The sequence below is a fragment of the Synchiropus splendidus genome, chromosome 12 (genome assembly GCF_027744825.2).
Source record: "Synchiropus splendidus isolate RoL2022-P1 chromosome 12, RoL_Sspl_1.0, whole genome shotgun sequence".
Lineage (NCBI taxonomy): Eukaryota > Metazoa > Chordata > Actinopteri > Syngnathiformes > Callionymidae > Synchiropus > Synchiropus splendidus.
This window is the reverse complement of record NC_071345.1, coordinates 16,826,183-16,844,095: the sequence shown is the minus strand read 5'-3', so window position 1 is coordinate 16,844,095 and position 17,913 is coordinate 16,826,183. Positions and strand designations below refer to the sequence as shown.

Below are 17,913 nucleotides of genomic sequence, written 5' to 3'. Positions count from 1 at the left end.
AACAAAAGGATAATAATTGCAGGGTGGCTTGGGATATCTCAGGAGAATATTTGGAATTCCTTGATGTACATTTTTGGAGTATTTATACAGTCTAGTGTTGTTGTTCAACTGCAGCTTTCTGTTTCAAGTTCAGTATTTGCTGCATTTAAGTGACATTTTTGGTGGTTTGCATTAAACTATGTGCCACGCAGCACGTTCGACTTACAGCCCATTTTTCTCATCTGTAGATTTTACAACTGAAGCCAATTAGACGCTCGCCAAACCAAGGACGCTGTCACCATAAAAGTGCCTCTGTAATGACTGTTATTCCTGTTGGGAATATATAGCACTGGGGTGTGAAGTTGCAATTGCCATTGAGACCCAGCGACTGAAATGCTGAGCAACAGAGCAATCACAGATGAGATTGATGTCCTCCATGGGGTTGATGATTCTGATTCATGGCAGCATTTATGATGAAGTTATGTCTGAGACGCTCATAGATGACAAGTGGAGGAGGCTGGGAACAAAATAGAAGTAACTGTGGTGAAGCAAACAAGCCACGCTTGCTATATCACTGCCATTGTTTATTATTGACAGAACAATACAAATCTAAAACAAGCCATTAAACAGCCACATTGGCAGAAAGGTGTGCACAAACCACCATCCCAGACAGAGCTAACTCCTATTCTTTGTCGACAAAAAGACAGTGTTCATGCGTCTTACTGAAACCACCTTCGACAAAAAAAAAAAAGGGCTGAAATTGAAATAACAGGAGAACTGTTTTCCATTCAAGGGTTTATAAGCTTGCGCTGACTGGTTCGGAGCGATTGAAAACACAAATGGAACAGTGGATTAAAACAAGCTTTAAATTGCACTTTTGAATAACACAATATCAAATCCATTTCACATTGCACTGCACAATCAATTGTTAAGGAACTTTACAACGAAACATATCATCATTACTTTTATTTTACTTTTGAGTGCCTCTCTTTTTCAACATATTCTTTCTTAATAGCAGGGTGAGCTATATACACCGGGCAGATCGCACCTACTCGCCTAAGTATGGCACTTTATAGTGATCTATTTACACATTTAATCATTGCTGGGTGTGTTTGCTTATACAATAAATCACAGAAAAGTGCTGCTCTCTGCAGTCCCGACCAATATCTGGGAATTACTGCCCCGGCAGTTGTCTGACCCCGTGACTAACAGCCCCTCTGTCTGCACCTTGGGGCTACACATATCTCTGTCATTATAAAGCAGCGTCCGCTGACCTTCACTGGCCCAGCTCAGGTCCAAGACAGACCAGTGTTCAGGCTCAGAAGATTGGAAAGAAAACACTGTTTCAGTTGTGAGTGAGTCGTCTCTGCTCTGACTGTTCCCTTGTGTCTTCATGATATTTCCACAGATGGTGACATTCTAATCTCCCATCTGTTTCTTTGTCACAGTAAAATGTTTATGCAATAAGTTGCTCAACTTTTGGGAGAAGAGACATTTTCGGTGACTTATACGTTTATAATAAACAACAAGGAACAAATTGAGTTCTGTAACAAATAATAATAAAATATATTTTTTAAACATATATATATATATATATATATATATATATATATATATATATATATATATATATATATATATATATATATATATATATATGTTTAAAAAAAATATTATATATATATATATATATATATATATATATATATGTTAACAATATCTTCAACACTATCAACAATGAGCAACAACTGAGTGGAAAGACAACGTAGTACCTTCATTCCTTCTTCTTCACCAGACAAACACAGTTTGGAATGTTGACCCTTCAGCTAGTGAAGGACTGTGAGGCGATTAGACCACAGGAACTAACTACACTTTACGTACAACATAAAATGTCGTCCAAACCAGTCTCAAAAACAGCATCTTGGAGAAACAACAGAATACTTCCTTTTTGAAGGCACGATACCGACACACAAAGAAAGACGTTTTTTGGAAGAAAGGTGAAATGTATATCCAAACTTGGACAAATCCTCCATGTGGTGTTGCCAGGTGGTTTATCTATCTATCTATCTATCTATCTATCTATCTATCTATCTATCTATCTATCTATCTATCTATCTATCTATCTACCTGTCTGTCTGTCTGTCTGTCTGTCTGTCTGTCTATCTTTTTGGGGATTTATTTTACTTTTGGAGACCCGGCAACACTGCATTTAAGTACAACATGTTGATGAAGAAAACCTGCTCAACCGTAACACAATGAACTCCCACTGAAAATAGTGAGTTCTGCTTTTCCTCTGTTGTGGGGTGTTCAGAGACTGCAGCAGTCAAAATGGACAACACGCCTGGTCACGGGAAGCTAGGCTCATTGATTCATGTTGGCAGCTTAAATAGGTGTCAAGGTCCTCCTGCCAAAACACATTGAACACCAGAGTCGCTTTCGGAAGTGGACATTGGCCAGAGTGGAAACTCATCTGTAGCTACATAGTACTCTAATGGACGATGTCGACTGTTGACACTGTTATTGTTACTGTTATTTGTATTTGTACACTACGATTATGGAACATTCATGAGAGATCAACGACCACTTCCATGAAAGAATTTTCGAGTCATCATTGATATTTCCTGGTGAATCTGCTACATTACACTACTTACACTAGTACGATAAAAAATGTAATGTATGGGTGTTTTTATTTTGAATATTGTGGTTAAAACAACTGCCTTATGAAATCACTGAACAATAACACTCAAGTGGAATTGTCAATACATTTTTTTGATAAAAAGTGACTCAAACAATTCGACTTTGAACCCAAGTACATTAAGAGATTTCAATTCCACATGTAATTCAGCCAGAACCATGCTCCAATAGCAACTATTGAACACAACAATAGGACAAACAAACAACATAGCTCAAAGCCTGAAGAGTGGTTCATGTCAAGGAATCCTACAAGAATCATTTCAGAGGCGTTTGTTTGTTTGTCAGTTAGGCTTTCACATCCCTCCCAACCAGAGACGGCTCCTCAAACGGCATCTTCCTGGTGGACGACATGATGCTGGACGAGAGGTACTGATCGCTAGCTGTGTTCAGCTCATCCATTTCTGTGGTGAAGTGGTCAGGACTTTCCCCATTGGAATGATCCTTTATGACGCTGTAAGTGAGGGCCACCCGGTATGACGTGGGCTTCTCCTTGCGCTGTGGCCCGCAGTGGCATAACTTTTTGAAGGCCGCGCGAAACTTCTGTGACATGGCGTTGTAGATGACAGGGTTGATGGCGCTGTTGAGGTAGATGCAGAGACGACAGAAGAGCAGGAACCAGGTGTCAAGGTAAGCTTTATCGAGGAAGGAGTTGACCACCACTAAGGTGCGGTAGGGCATCCAAAGCAAGGCGAAGAGGATCACGACCACAGCCAGCATCTTGGTCACCTAAAAAAAAAAAACAATTTAGATTACTGTTGATCAAATGCACCGCAACAACAACAAACCTGGACATTCATTTCCAACCACCCATTCACCTTTGCACCAGAAAAGGAAGTCATCGCTGCATTCATTGTTTAAACCATCACTCATACCATCCATCAAGTTTGGTTTACTGCACAGTATGCACATAATTTTAATGTAACTTCGATAAAGACACAAGTGCAAAGTGACTCACACATGGACAAGAAACAGCTGAGCAAAGGGCAAAACTCTTGGCACTGTACATTCCGACCCTCATCCGAATTTTCCAGACTATAGGAAGGCTAAAGGCTTCATCTGAGTGAGAGGGTGAGATCAGTCAACTGCCAAGCGCAATGTCGAGAGAAGCCAGTTGGGGGTTCTGAGGCTTCCAAGGATGCTCAATGGAAGCGGGCCCCCAGTCAGAACCATAACCTGGGAACACCCTAGTTTTCCTTCAGATGGGCTGGAAGAAGTTTCTTCAAAGAGAGAGGTCCATTATATGGCATAACATATTTGCCTCCATCCAGGATATGACACTTCTGCCCACTATTTACCTGTTGGTATGACAACTCAAAAAAGATACAAGTTGATTCTTAATGCTCTACACCTCGCTCTGACATTGACATCTTCACCACACTGACAGACTGTATTGCTAACTTTCTCCTGGGTTGTGCGAGCAAGTCCTAGAACCCTACTTCCACCCATTGACTTCAGTATCACTTCAAGATTAAATTCTAAAAAGTGAAAAATAAACATTGGGTGAAAATCGCTCCACAGGTGGAGATGAGCTGCTTTGCCAGTGACAGCGCACTCGTAGAAATTTTCCAGTCGTAATACTTGGTACTTGTTATCTTGAGGTTTTGTCCTTTAAAATGCCTCACAGAGAGCAATCGGCAGGAATTCAATTACACCTAGCACAGTGGACAAAGACTTCAAATGAGACAATCAATGACTTGGTCATTAAAACTGGACTCGCACAGTCAGAGGTTGTCCATCCAGAAAGTCGCCCCCTCAGAGCAGACAAGTTAAAAAAGGGGAATTAACTGTGTTCCAGGCTCCAATCACTGAAGTCACACTGGAAATCAATCAAAGAATCCAGTCTCTGTCAGAGTTTATTGTACTCCACGTGAGATGATGGCCATTACGACCAGGTATGGGGAATAGATTATCACTGTTTTCGACTGTCAATTCAAGGCAGTCAATGGCATTATGCAACGGTGGGCCATAATGTTTAAAGTAGCGACCAAACACTGATGCTAGCATTGGTCCACGTGGGTTATCCAACACTGTTTCAAGTGCAAAATTGTGACTTTGACACAGTCTGATCTGTATCACAGTGTGGGTGGAACTACTGCACAACACGTACTGTAATATTATTTTTCTAAGTCAGCGAGTAACAATGCGTAAAGTGACTCTGTTTTTGCTGCAGAACATTCACGCTGTATTTCCTGAAAGACTGATAGGGTTTTCGCTTGGCCTCCGAACGCCCACTAATCTTACTACACATCTGGAGGATGCACCGGATAAGAATGTTACAGTCGCTCAATTGTTTCATTCATGAAGCCAAAAGTCCGACATGCACAATAATGCGGTAGAAGCATTAGCAAATTCCATGATGGCACCAGAATGGGAATCATTCTCACTGATAAACGCACAAGTGTCACACAAGTGTTCGGATCTAATTCGGCTGCTCCGCTGCTTTCTAACTCTTCAGAAAGCAATCTCTGACTCTTGTTCACTGATGCTGACAAGGCAAAATCCAAGTCGAATAATCCAAGTTTAAAATCCGAGTCTAATTTCAAGATGTAAGCTCGACCGCCGTAAAATACCTTTAATGTCCAAATATTTCTCAGCAAATGATGCGGAGAAAAGCCGCAGTCAATGTTTCAACGGCTGCAGTCCCTGACTGACAGCAGAGGATTAATATGACTAATGTAATGTTGTGACGTTAAAGGGGCCCAATTCTGTTCTTGTCACAGGCTTTTAAAATGATGTTGGACCTCGGCAGGGAACTGTAGTAATTTTCTTTTAATAACAATGTAAAATTATGTACAGAACAGCGAAAGCTATTCTATAACTCTCAACTTCATTGCATGTCATTCGAACTCTATTTTGCCATCACCATGCCTACGAAGGGTCTTTCATAGATGTCTGTGTTTGCTTCACTCACCTCAGATAAATGTAAAAGACGAAGCTAAGTAACTGCAACATCACCCTACTCTACCCCCCAAAGCTGGGAGAAAATCCAGAGAAGAACTCTGACATGCAACGCATTTTCCTGGCCGATACCGATAATTGATTTTTTGAAAGTCCCAACAGTCTCATCAGGATTTTTGCAGATTTTTTTTTCTTTTTTCACAACAATATCACACACAAAAGTGACTATAAGTAACATCCGACTTACGACTGAGATCAGTTCCGATCAGATCAGATCCGACCGTTCGTAAGTCAGATTGGACGTAAGTCGCATGCCATTCAAAATAGCTGAGGAGAGGGTTATAGGAACAACTGTAGTGCTAGATGGCTGTGTGAGAGTGAGATGTTGGAATACTGTGCTGCCGTAACTGTTGTACGCGATGCTGGGCTGCTACGTGCTGCGGTTCCAGACGTTGAATAAAAAAAATTAAAAAAAAGCAAAGCAAGTACGGGTGGTCGTAAGTCGGATGTTACTTGTATTTTCTTTTAGAGCCATTTCACGGACTCATAATTTTTTCTTCCTTGTTAGATTCCTGAGGGGAATAAATTCATTTAAACTTAAAGGTTTTAAGCAGCAAGACAAGCAGGCAACCTTTCGCTTCAAAGCCATATGTGCTAAATACTAGGCCACTGACCAGTCCCATGCAAATAAGCTATGAATAATCCACATGGAGAACACGTTTATGTCGAAACAGACACACAAAAGAACTTTATTTCAGTGACAATAAATAATAATAAAATAATTTCCCTGCTCTTTGTTCTGGCTTGAGCCCCAAATGTTTGTGCCTGTGGGAGGGGAAATGTTGACAGAGCTTTCAGATGTTACTTTGGTTTTCTGCGTTACATAGTCGTGATCGCGGGTTGTTGGTTAGTGTTTTTTTACAGGGTGTTTGTGTGTGCAGTGTGTGGGAAGGCAGTTATAAAGGGCAGATGATTTCGATCAGTGTTTTCTTCCGTCTTGCAACAGAAGCTCAGACAGGTGCAGATCACCCAGTCTGATAATTGTCGTGCTAAACAGCTACATGCATGCTTAATCGAACTGCTAACTGCGCTATCTATTTAGAGTCGTCGCACTAAGAGGATTCAAATGTCTCTCCAATAATCAGACGAGGCAGTTTACATACGTCTTAACAGTCCCATCTTACGCAAGAATTCTGTTTTCTTGGCCCTTGTGTAACCATCGTCACTCGTGGATGCTAAAGCTCAATTGAAAACAGTTGCTAATGGATGCATCAGGAGTGGGAATGTGATGGTCGATGAAATGTGCTATTTCAATCTGTCAGTCATGCTCTTGTTCCTGAAGAATGGACATGCATTTCAATGTCAGGAACCACTACCGCCTACGAAAAGTCCATTTGAAAATATGAGTATTGAAGAGAGAGCTGAGTCACAAGACGAAGCTCTCGATTTACCGATCGATCTACGTTCCCACCCTCACCTATGGTCACGAGCTTTGGGTAATGACCGAAAGGATGAGATCGCGGATACAAGCGGCTGAGATGAGTTTCATCCGCAGGGTGGCTGGGCGCACCCTTAGAGATAGGGTGAGGAGCTCGGTCATCCGGGAGGAGCTCGGGGTGGAGCCGCTGCTCCTCCACATCGAGAGGAACCAGCTGAGGTGGCTCGGGCATCTGATCCGGATGCCTCCTGGACGCCTCCCTGGGGAGGTGTTCCGGGCATGTCCTACCGGGAGGAGACCCCGGGGAAGACCCAGGACTCGCTGGAGAGATTATGTCTCCGGTCTGGCCTGGGAACGCCTCGGGATCCCCCGGGAGGAGCTGGAGGAGGTTTGTGCGGAGTTTGGGCTTCTCTGCTCCGAATGCTGCCTCCGCGACCCGACCCCGGATAAGCGGCAGAAGAAGGTGAAGGTGAAGGAGTATTCAACCTGTCTTTCTCTCTGCAGCGTCTGCATAGCAATACTGCATACAACTTTGTTGTTCTGGTCCAGTCCAGTCTGACTGTCTTGTGAACGGAGTTCAAAATGATTTGGCACTTTGACGTCATGTAGGACAGAAGTCTGACATTTTAAACACAACAAACAGAAGACTTCCACATGCAGGGTTAGAGCCCTTTTAAGTCATTACAATAGAACTACTCAAGGGTGTTTTAGGTTTACTGCAATGTCCAGCTGGTTTAGGCATCACACGGTTTAGTTGGTCGAAGACACGCAACAAATTTCACACTTAGTTTCCTGCAACTCTATTAGAGCAATCCCATCAGCCTTTATGAGAAACACATCCTGGATTTTCATTTTGTTTTGACTCCCTCAAGAGAGACTTATTCTGTCCTCACTGGTCACCCAGCTCATATTGCTAGTCAACCAGTCACATGAATGTTGGGGGGATGTTGCAGAATAGAGAGACTTCAAAGGATGTCTTTTTGATGTCAGAGATCAGTGGAGAACACACTCAATATGTTGAACCCTGAATCAGATGAGCTTTTAGAAGCAGGTGCCACAGTTCATTGCTCCAGTCCAAACACAGGCAGACAAACTTTGGCCAAGGTTGGAGAAACTCTCCTTGCTCTGGTTGAGTCTTGATCTCTGCTGCAACTTTCAGGTCAAGTTAGAATTTGGCAACAAAGCCATGGTGTAGCGGTGAGGAGGTGTATTTCCTTGGTAAACATTAGGCCCTTTGATCAACTGAGAATCAACCCAATGCTTCCATTGCCACACGAGGGCCCTGTGACAGTTACTGCGAGCTCCCAGATAAAGACGGATTTAACAACACATTTTTAATGTGTTTTAACAAGTGCATTTCACTATAATAATCCTTGTACTGATATGTTTGTCCTTGATTTGATCTGGATTTGAAAATGTAGCAGAAAGGATTATTTAAAACATGAAATTGGATAGAAGGGGATTTTCATAATCAGATGAACGACACGGTTTCATCAGTCAAAAAAATTATATTTATGAGATCTACCAGGCGATGTTTGAACAAATAATGAATGCACAATAAATGGGCCTATGATAGGGATGGGCGATACGGACAAAAATAAGTTATCTCAATAAAATTTTGGCGACGATAATTATCACGATAAATCCATTTTCATTCTATTCCATGTGTTGGACACACTACAAAACTGACTTGAAACTGTTTATGATGAAACTTGGAGTGGAGTTTGTCTCAACATCATCATTTGTTCATGTTGAAATATAATGAGAAATTCAATGTTTCACGTCTCTGGTAGAAGCCGCTCATGTCTGACAGACTGCTCTGCCAGTTGTATTTAGGGGTTAAATTGAACCGTCTGTCTGCTGTATCTCATGTCTCTTAACAGTTAACTTTAACTATGGACCAGTCTGCACACATTTCCTAGATGCTATTGAAGACATATTAGAAATAATGTGAATAAATGATCATTTAGTCATATTCTATCCTTGAAATCATGACACAAACTGGCAGTCCTTTGTCTTGTGTGATGAAAAACCTTTTCACTATTCTCTCTCCTAATGGTGGTTTTCCATTGCCTTATTGAAGATTTCACTATCACTTTTTAGAGAATTAGCGGGAGACATGCGGGAGCATGTGTTGATACGAACCAAGGCAGAGAACCATGTCAGGAAACCGATGAGGACCACTCCATCGAACAAAATAAACACGGATTCATTGACTTACAGTCGACCAGTGTCATTACGAAAGGTTCCTTTTATTAAAAATAAGTTTAAAACTACGATTGTGAACCAAAGTCCACCACATTGTCCACAGCTGTCACACACCGGTGTCTGCTGTCAAACGTATCGTGTAAGATAAGTTATCGCCCATCCCTAGCCTCTTCATCCTTGTGGCTCGCAAACTCCAGTCAGGAAATTTAAACAGTGAGCTGAGCTTTAGCTTCTCTTTTACTGGCAGATTTAAGTCTTCACTGCAATGAGCTAGACAATGGGTTGATGCACAGAACATATATTTGGTTCATGGCTGCTTTTTTATGCTGAAAAATAGAGTTGTGTATCATCTGCATGGGTGAGATTAGAAATCTGGACCCTAAAGGAAACCCACATCAGGACAGTGGGAGATGAGTGGAACAAATATGTGAAAAGACTGTTATGGAACACAGAATATTTGCATTAAAGTCAATGGAGAGTTCTTCCATCACTTCACGGTAGCTGGAGCAGTAAGGTGAGGATAAGGATAAGTGATTAAATTCAATGCAAACATGTGGATGCCTATTTCTGTGAGTCCAATAAATAGATGCCACTGTTGGCAGGTTGGTTCACAAAGTCTTCATTGGGCAACCATGGGAGGTTTTGTTATTCCACATTTAAGTGCAAAATTTCGACAGGTAATATTGCGACATTTAACAAGCCAAGTTGCAAATATGAAGTCTGATGTAGCTTTACATGAACTTGTATCTTCAATCTGTTAGTGGGTGTGCGCCAGTCAAAGATTCCAGGTGAATACAGTTTGCAAACCGCCCCCCCAGACAAAGAGACGAGGGAGGTGGACGTTATGTTGTAGGAGTGTAGCAGTCACACTATGATAATGACCATTACATGAGACAGAAAGAGACGCCGCTTCTGCTCGTAGTGACAGCGTGTGCGTTCAGCGTGACACTCGACCACCAGCACAGACTGGAGCTTCACCTTGTGAAGGTACAGTGACAAAGGTGGTTGGACTGGACTTCTACCCAGTAGAAGCCACGGGAGGAAATACACTGAGAGCAGCTGTGACGCTCATAGTCCCAAGGTGAACGACAGTTTACAACTCAATATGGCTGCCACTTGGTGGCCGGTCATAATGTAGTAATCAGATGTGTGTACACTTAGTCACACTGAAGTCTTCTCATGGAGTATAACCTTTACCTCTAGCCATTTAAAGCGGCAGCCTTTTAAAATAGTGATATCAGTGCTCATGTTTGGACTGATGAGGCAGTGAGACTTCAGCTGTGAGGGTGTAGTTACAGTACATGATGTTTCGAGAGCTGCAACAAGGTCGTGCTCCGGGTCACATTTATCTATCGACTGCTGGGAATCATCCCACACAGATTCCATCAAAGAGAACGCCTTTGTAGAGTTATCAAGGTACTTGCAACCTGAGCTTCCTGACAAGGTTTGGTTTGCGGTGTTGTTTTTTGACTAAAAAAACTAAGGCTGACAAGCGCGTGCAGGGTTTGTTTGTACTTCGCAGCATTGCAGACGCCAGAATGGCAACTTATAGTGGTGATGCCAGCTTTATATGTAACGACTCAGCACTCCACAACACGTACTCCAGTGGTAACAGAGAAGTCCAGCCTCATCGAAAGAGCATGACTTTTACACTAAGCCTCGCTCCACTTCTGTTCACCTGCCACCCTCACATCATCGGCCCATACAGACACATGAAAGGCACTTCATCACAATATTTATGGCTTTAATCTACTACAAGCTCGGGCTTTATCAACAAGTTGTTGTTTGGAAGGTCTGACACTCAATTTCTGTTACCGTTCAAGCCTTCATGTTTCCTCCCTTTTGTGCACTGACTCGTGCCTTTGTAATGTTGTCATCGAGCTGTGGAAAACTAGTCTTCATTCCTGCTCCTCAGCTGTGTTGTGCGTGTGTAAAGTGGCAAAAATAAAAACGCTGAACATGAATATTTAATTCTTTCCATGGCGCTTTGATACATCAGAAACAAGAGTTGCTGATTATGCTGAGTATCCCGTGGATCAGCGTTCAGCTGCGTTCAGTGTATCATCTGATTTCAGAGAAGAGAAAAAAGGAACTATAATGAAAAATAATGCTGACAACATGACTAGATGACAATGTGAGATTGGTTTATCATGTTGACCAGAAACGATGAACCAAATTCCCCATATATACATGTGTAAATGTATATAACATTTTAGACAGAGCCGACTTTATATACGTTGACTGACGCAAAACAGGGAGAACTACAGCACCTAAATGGGTCTGGCTTGGGTTTAATACAAAGAGATCACCTGTTACTGAACATGCAGTTCATATGTTTGACAGGTGGAATCACGATTGCATGCTAAAAATAACAGGAAGCCAGTCCCGGTGCTCAGAAACATCAATGTAATTGTGTTAGAGCCGCAGACTGGAATGCTCTCAGGTCTTTTTTTCAAATTGACCTTTTCACTAATTCGTTCTAGGGTGGCTTCTTGGTAGCATTGACAATAATGCAATTAAACACGGTTGACCAGAGACACCTGCAAATGTGTTCATTTGCCGGAGATAAAACCACACGGAGGGAGATAGCAGGAGCTTATTTACGCAGGAGTTTGCTGAGGAGATCCCTGAGGGTACCACACCCTCCTGTCATTTCAGGGAGGCTTCTACCTTGATCTGATAAGCAGGCATGTCATTGTGTGGTCCACCTGGGGTTTAGCCTTAAAAAGTTTGGTTGGCTATTTTTAGAAGGGATTCTCAGCAGGGGAGTTGACAGCAAGACCTCAGTTAATTTTAGCAGCAATTTGCATTAAAATTCTGCTTTTTTTATTAAACATTGCTTGGGTGACTGATAGCTGTGTGTGGCACGGATGAATAATTTAAAAACCGCTCTCATTTGTCTTGAGTAGCTGCTCTCTGTTTAACCCAGGGTGCTCAAGCCTTCTGTCCGTCTTCGATGCTCTTTCGCCCTCACAACTCCGTCACTCATTAATCTTGTTTAGTCTCTTGACGCTGCATGCAAGTAGTGTATCTTGGAGCTGCTTTACTGAAGGTTTGATTGTAGCTAAACAACACAAAGCAAAGGATAGAAATTGCATGCAATGACGTTCCTCTTTTAATATACAATATTGGATGGATACACCAGTTTATTGTTGATTTGCAGCATCCAGCTGTGGGTCCCAAATTCTTTTTTCAGAAGTCATGTCGTCTTAAAATGGAATACAATGGTACCTCGGTTTTCGAACATCTCGGAATTCGAACAAAAATTTCTAGATTTTTTTGCGCACACTCCAGGGTTTGATGTCCTGTTGTGGGCTGGAGCCGGGACAGGGATGAGGCGAGTCTGGGACAGAGCGTGACTTGGTTTATGACTTTGTCACAGCCAAACTGCACAGAAGCGCACATTCAGAGCTGGACACGCACCGGGCACCTCTTCACTTCTGGAGAGACGTCACTCACTCGGCAACCCCTCCCACATGCAGCGGCCACACACATAGAGGAACAGCGCACCTGCAGCAGACACTCTACATTCACTCCTGTAAAAGACTATTTTAAGGCTTGGAACGCATTATTTCTTTCTCCATTCATTGTCATGGGAAAAATCGATTCAGATTTCGAACAATTCACTTCTCAAACAGCCGTCTGGAATGGATTGGGGTCGAGATCCGAGGTACCACTGTATTTATTTTTGTCAGGCAAAGGTGTAGTGCATTCAAAAGGATTTATTTGAAAATAATTACATATATTTATATATGAGGCTGACAATGCAAAATGTTTAGTGGAACCTTGGTGCACGGAACTGTTTCTAACTGCATATTTAGCGAGCCGACTTCCGGCCACATTGCAGAAGCACTTCTGGAATCCGCCCACGCTTGTGTTACAAAAGAAAAAGGGATTTTCCCAACATTTCAGTATCTATCTCATTTTTTTTGTTACATTTTATTATATAGCATAGAACCTAAATGTGCATAATTTTCATTTTTACTTATTTTATTTGTTTATTTATTTTGTAATCAAATCACTACACAAACTTCTTTCAAATATTGAAAGGAATGTGGTTTTGATCAAATATAAGTTTCTGCTTAAATTATATTTAAGGCCATTTTTAAAGACTGCTTGACAGCAAGCAGGGTACAAACAACTGTCCACCAAAATAAAACACCTATTTCTATCAATGTACTTCATCTATCTTATCATTGGTTGTGTTGGTCTGTGCTCATAGTGTGCGGCTTTTCAATGATCTGACTACTGTTTTCTCAGTACCAACCAAAAACAGTTGGTTTAAAGATCAATCCAAACTAGATGATCTTGTTCTTCAGTTGCATATTCACTTGAGAGGTTTTAGGTTTGAATCTGTAGCCCTTTAATTCACCCCCTGGATATATCTGGCTTTATTTGTTCAAGAAAACCACATTGTGTTTTAGAGCACATCAAAGTCAACATGCACTATAATAGTTTCTTCATGGAGCTTAGCATACTTACTAACTGCATACATACATACTTAGCTAACTGCAAGTCACATAAATGGTGTTGGGCCACCATGAGCACCATGTATCAAAGGCGGAAGCCACACCACCAAATCAACATTTTGCATTACAGTTGAGAGGTGTGATGATTTTCTGCAGTTTCATCTCGTCAGATATGCAGATTCAGTTCTATTTCAGGACTTCACAAAACACGCGTCACATGTGGAGGTGTAAAATTAGCTCTTTGGTTAGGTGACAGTCGAGCGTCTTCATTGAAAACTCAAAATAGTCTCGATTGTCCCCATTCTGCCTCGTGGGTGGATTGAACAGCAAAGAAAAAGGGACCAAAAAATGTATACATTTCAGTGAGCGGGAATTGCAATTGACAGATTTCTTTTTTTTTTTTTTTTTTTTTTTGCACTCATTGGCACGGTGAGCAGAGTGGTGAAATAGACAACATTTCAATAAATCAACCAACAAACATGAACTTTGAGCAAAAACCTAGAACCATAAGTAGGAAAATGGGTCTGCTTTTATGACTGGTTGGTGTCTCTCTGTTCAGTTTCTCTAGCACCAGGGAATGTGGATTTTGAACATGCAAATGAGACAGAAATATCAGAAAAATATATTACCATTATCTACTTACCAGTGCCTTATGTTTATATAATGTTATTTATTTATTTATTTATTTGCAAGTCTCCCTCAAAACCACTCTGCAGCTGTCAGTGAGAGTCAGAAGACCATAGAGGCTGCTCAGTCCTGTCACACCAGCACCTGGGCTTTCGTTATTGGGCCCATATCAATCGGCTGCAAAACTTTCTGTCATCACAGACGAACTATTCATGTCATTATTGAGCTCTTCCCGTGCGAAGCAAGTAGAAAAAATCTAGTTTAAATTGTATTTGTGATTATACTGAAAACTGATTATAGTCAAATAACTTGACATGGAAATGCAGTTGATAAAAAAATAAGACCATGTGACATGGATGTAATTGCACTAGTAAAGGGGTTGATACCTGACTTATCCCAGGGTTTCATTCAAGATGGATGGATTAATTGCATAGAGCCAGGAAGCCCTCTCTTGGTGCGCCCCTGTGCGCCTACCCTTCATGGACCAGGTTACAAAACAGTTACTTTATAAATAAATATTAATAAATCAATAAAACATTTCAACCAACATTTTCTCAGGGATCATTCATCACCCAGAAATTCAGCAATACAAACCACACATGGTTGCGCACAGTTGCTGGTCTATAGACTTGCACTAGTCATTGGTTGGTTTACAGCAGTCAGCGACTTGAAAATTTCACTGTAGACTGAACAAAATTAATTTTCCCCATATGCTCTTGGGAGAAACATGGAGTCATTGAAGGTGTTAAACTCAGTCAGACGTGCAAAAATGTCCACACACCAAGCAGTATTTTGAACAACTATTGAATGCCCTTGCAGGTCACATAAAATGACTTCATGGGAAATATTTGGCCCCCGGACCATGCTTTTGACAAAGGTGGTCACACAGCTTTTTTTTTTTTTTCACATCTTTAGCTTTTTACGTGTGTGTTGATGGCGGAGGTGTGTTTATAGGTTGTCACTTGTGGCACATGCCACTGCCAAATTCTGGTGCCACACTTAGTGTATTTATAAAAAAATAAGTGGGTTTTAGATCATAACTGCTGTAACATGTTTTTCCAAAACAAATATGTTACAACTGTGAAGTCTTGCCAATTTTCTCATTCAAAAGCGCGTGTCTTTGCGCAGCGCTTTTACGCACATACCTGTCTTCTGGAGGCGGCGGTGGTGCTGCTAGAAGAGTTGGTGCTGACCATCCTCCTCGTCTTGCTCGCGTCGCTTTTCTTCTTCTTGTCTTTCGGGTCTGAAGGCAGCGGGTTGAGGAAGAGAATCCTGGCGATCAGCCCGTACAGAACCGTGGCCAGCATGAGCGGCAGCACGTAGAACACCGCGAAATCTATGAAGTAGATGGGCAGGTAGTGACTTCTGGACACTTTGTAAGCGCAGCTCAGCAGCACCACGTTGTCGTACACCAACTTTTTGGTGTCGGACAGAAAGAGCCACATGACGCAGTAGACGGAGGTGAGAGTCCAGACCAGCAGGATGATGCGCTTCGCCCGGGACAAAGTGCACAAGAACTGGGCTTTGATGGGGTGACAGATGGCGATGTAGCGCTCCACGGTGAACGCCGTGATGGAGCAAGAGGAGGCGTTGATCCCCAAATATTGGAAGTAGGTGATCCCCAGGCAGCCGATGTAGCCGTACACCCACTGCCCGTACAGGGCGTCGCTGATGTTGGGCAGCCCGGCGGCGGTCAGCACCATCAGGTCCGCCGCGGCCAGGCTCACCAGGTAGCAGTTGGTGGGGGTCCGCATGTGTTTGGTGGTCAGCACCACCATGATGACCATAACGTTCCCCACGATCCCCACGCCGCATATCAGGCAGACTAAAAAAACGCTGACCACCTTGTACTCAGCAGTGTAGTCCGTCCACAGCCCGAGGGTCGCGTTGTCCGGCACGGACGTGCCATTCTCCCCACTCATGGTCTCCGTGGTCAGGTTCTCCATGGCACAGTCACTCAAGCGCTTCGTGGATGACGGAAAGGGCTTTTGACTGATGCGCAAACACCAACCGTCCAAGTGCCAACAGCTCCAGAAACTTCATCTCACCCCCTGGAGGTCCACTTTTTGACTCCATGAAAACGAGAAAAAAAAGATACTCCTCTCTCTGTCTGGTTGTTTTCAAGGCTGGGGAGGCAAATCGAACGGCGCTGGAGAAGTTTGTGAGGAAGAGGAGCGCTCCCCGCCCTGTGGTCTCCCTGCTCACTCCTTCATGAATGGGAGCTTCCTGCAGATCCTCCCAGCTCCAGCGAGCGAGCCTCACTCCAAACACACGCACTGGGCGCACACATTCAGTTTCCAATGTCATATAGCTTAACGAATACAAGTATAATATCATGTTGAATCAACATTTTAAAAAGCTGAAGTTTTTTAAATTACATATATGGAATTCTCAATTAACTTTAAATCCTAATTTATATATTTTTTGAAAAAGACAAAAACCTATATTTTTAACAAAAATAGAAATGCCCCGGAAATCTAGTTCAGCTTACTGTATATATTCTCTATGTATTTATTTAACTTTACTGAATAAATGAAAACAAAACAATAATAATTAGATTCATTTCAAATGTGAGGGGTGTCAAAATTTATTTCTAAATAGCCATTTAAACCTCATTTATGATTGAAAGTTGAACTAGAAAAGCACTGAGAGAGTGCAGAACTCCACAGAGAAAATTAGAATTATGAAACACAGTGTACAGTAAAATGATTAATATGATTCAAGATTTGTATGAAGGAATTATTTGTTGCCTCACTGAAAAATAAATCAACAAATAAATGGTGGAACAAGTTTCAAACGCAGATTGCAATGATCAATGAATTATGATAAGGAATCCGAACACACTGTTGACGGTATAATTAGATTAGATGTGATTCGATTTGATACACTTCATGAGTCCCACAGTGATAACAACACATTTAGCCGCCACCTACACATGGAGGTCATTTCAGGTCTGTTTTGTTTGGCATTTCTAAACAGAGCAGTGTGTGTGAGCTCCTACAGCAACAGGTCATGCAAGTCAATGAGGAATCCTTCAGAACAATGCTGGATCCAGACGGACCTCCGGAACAAAAGCATCATTTGTTCACCATTATGGACATCTACTGAACATCTTATTGATCGTATTTTAACAGGCAGACATGAGAATCACTACTTCCTTGGTGGAGGTTTTTACTGTATGTCAATGTGACTCTCAGCATGAGATCAGCCACAAACCAAACCTGAAAGGACCCGCATCATATAGTGCTTAAAAAGCAAGATAAAACATGAAATATGTGGATTCTTTATTAAAATTATGTTGACATCTATGGGCCTCGTAATGCAATGGGGGTAAAACTATGGCTGAAAGTCATCTCTAACTGCTATTGCATCATGTTTATGTTGTATTTTCTGATGGCAGTTGGAACACTTTGATGCTGCGCAACACTGAGCATCAAAGCTTGGAAAAAAAAAAGTGTATTAATTTATTGAACAAGTGAACGTTTGACAACATTTAACACTTTTGATTCATCTCAATTATCCAGGAGCTCTTTAAAGGTTACGGTCTCCATTTTTCCCAAGCACTCTTAGCTCTCCACTGCTGTTCATTCTATCTTCCAA

At 41.9% G+C, this 17,913-nt stretch overlaps 1 protein-coding gene across 1 annotated transcript; it reads right to left on the bottom strand.

Moving 5' to 3' along the window:
• Window positions 1–1,725: 1,725 nt before the first annotated feature.
• trhra (thyrotropin-releasing hormone receptor a) lies at window positions 1,726–16,497 on the bottom strand. The gene is made up of 2 exons (XM_053881078.1): window positions 15,459–16,497; window positions 1,726–3,399 (listed from the first exon to the last, which is right to left on the bottom strand). The coding sequence occupies exons 1-2, from the start codon at window positions 16,257–16,259 to the stop codon at window positions 2,959–2,961; spliced, it is 1,242 nt and encodes a 413-aa protein (XP_053737053.1). The 5' UTR covers window positions 16,260–16,497; the 3' UTR covers window positions 1,726–2,958.
• Between the last annotated feature and the right edge of the window lie 1,416 nt (window positions 16,498–17,913).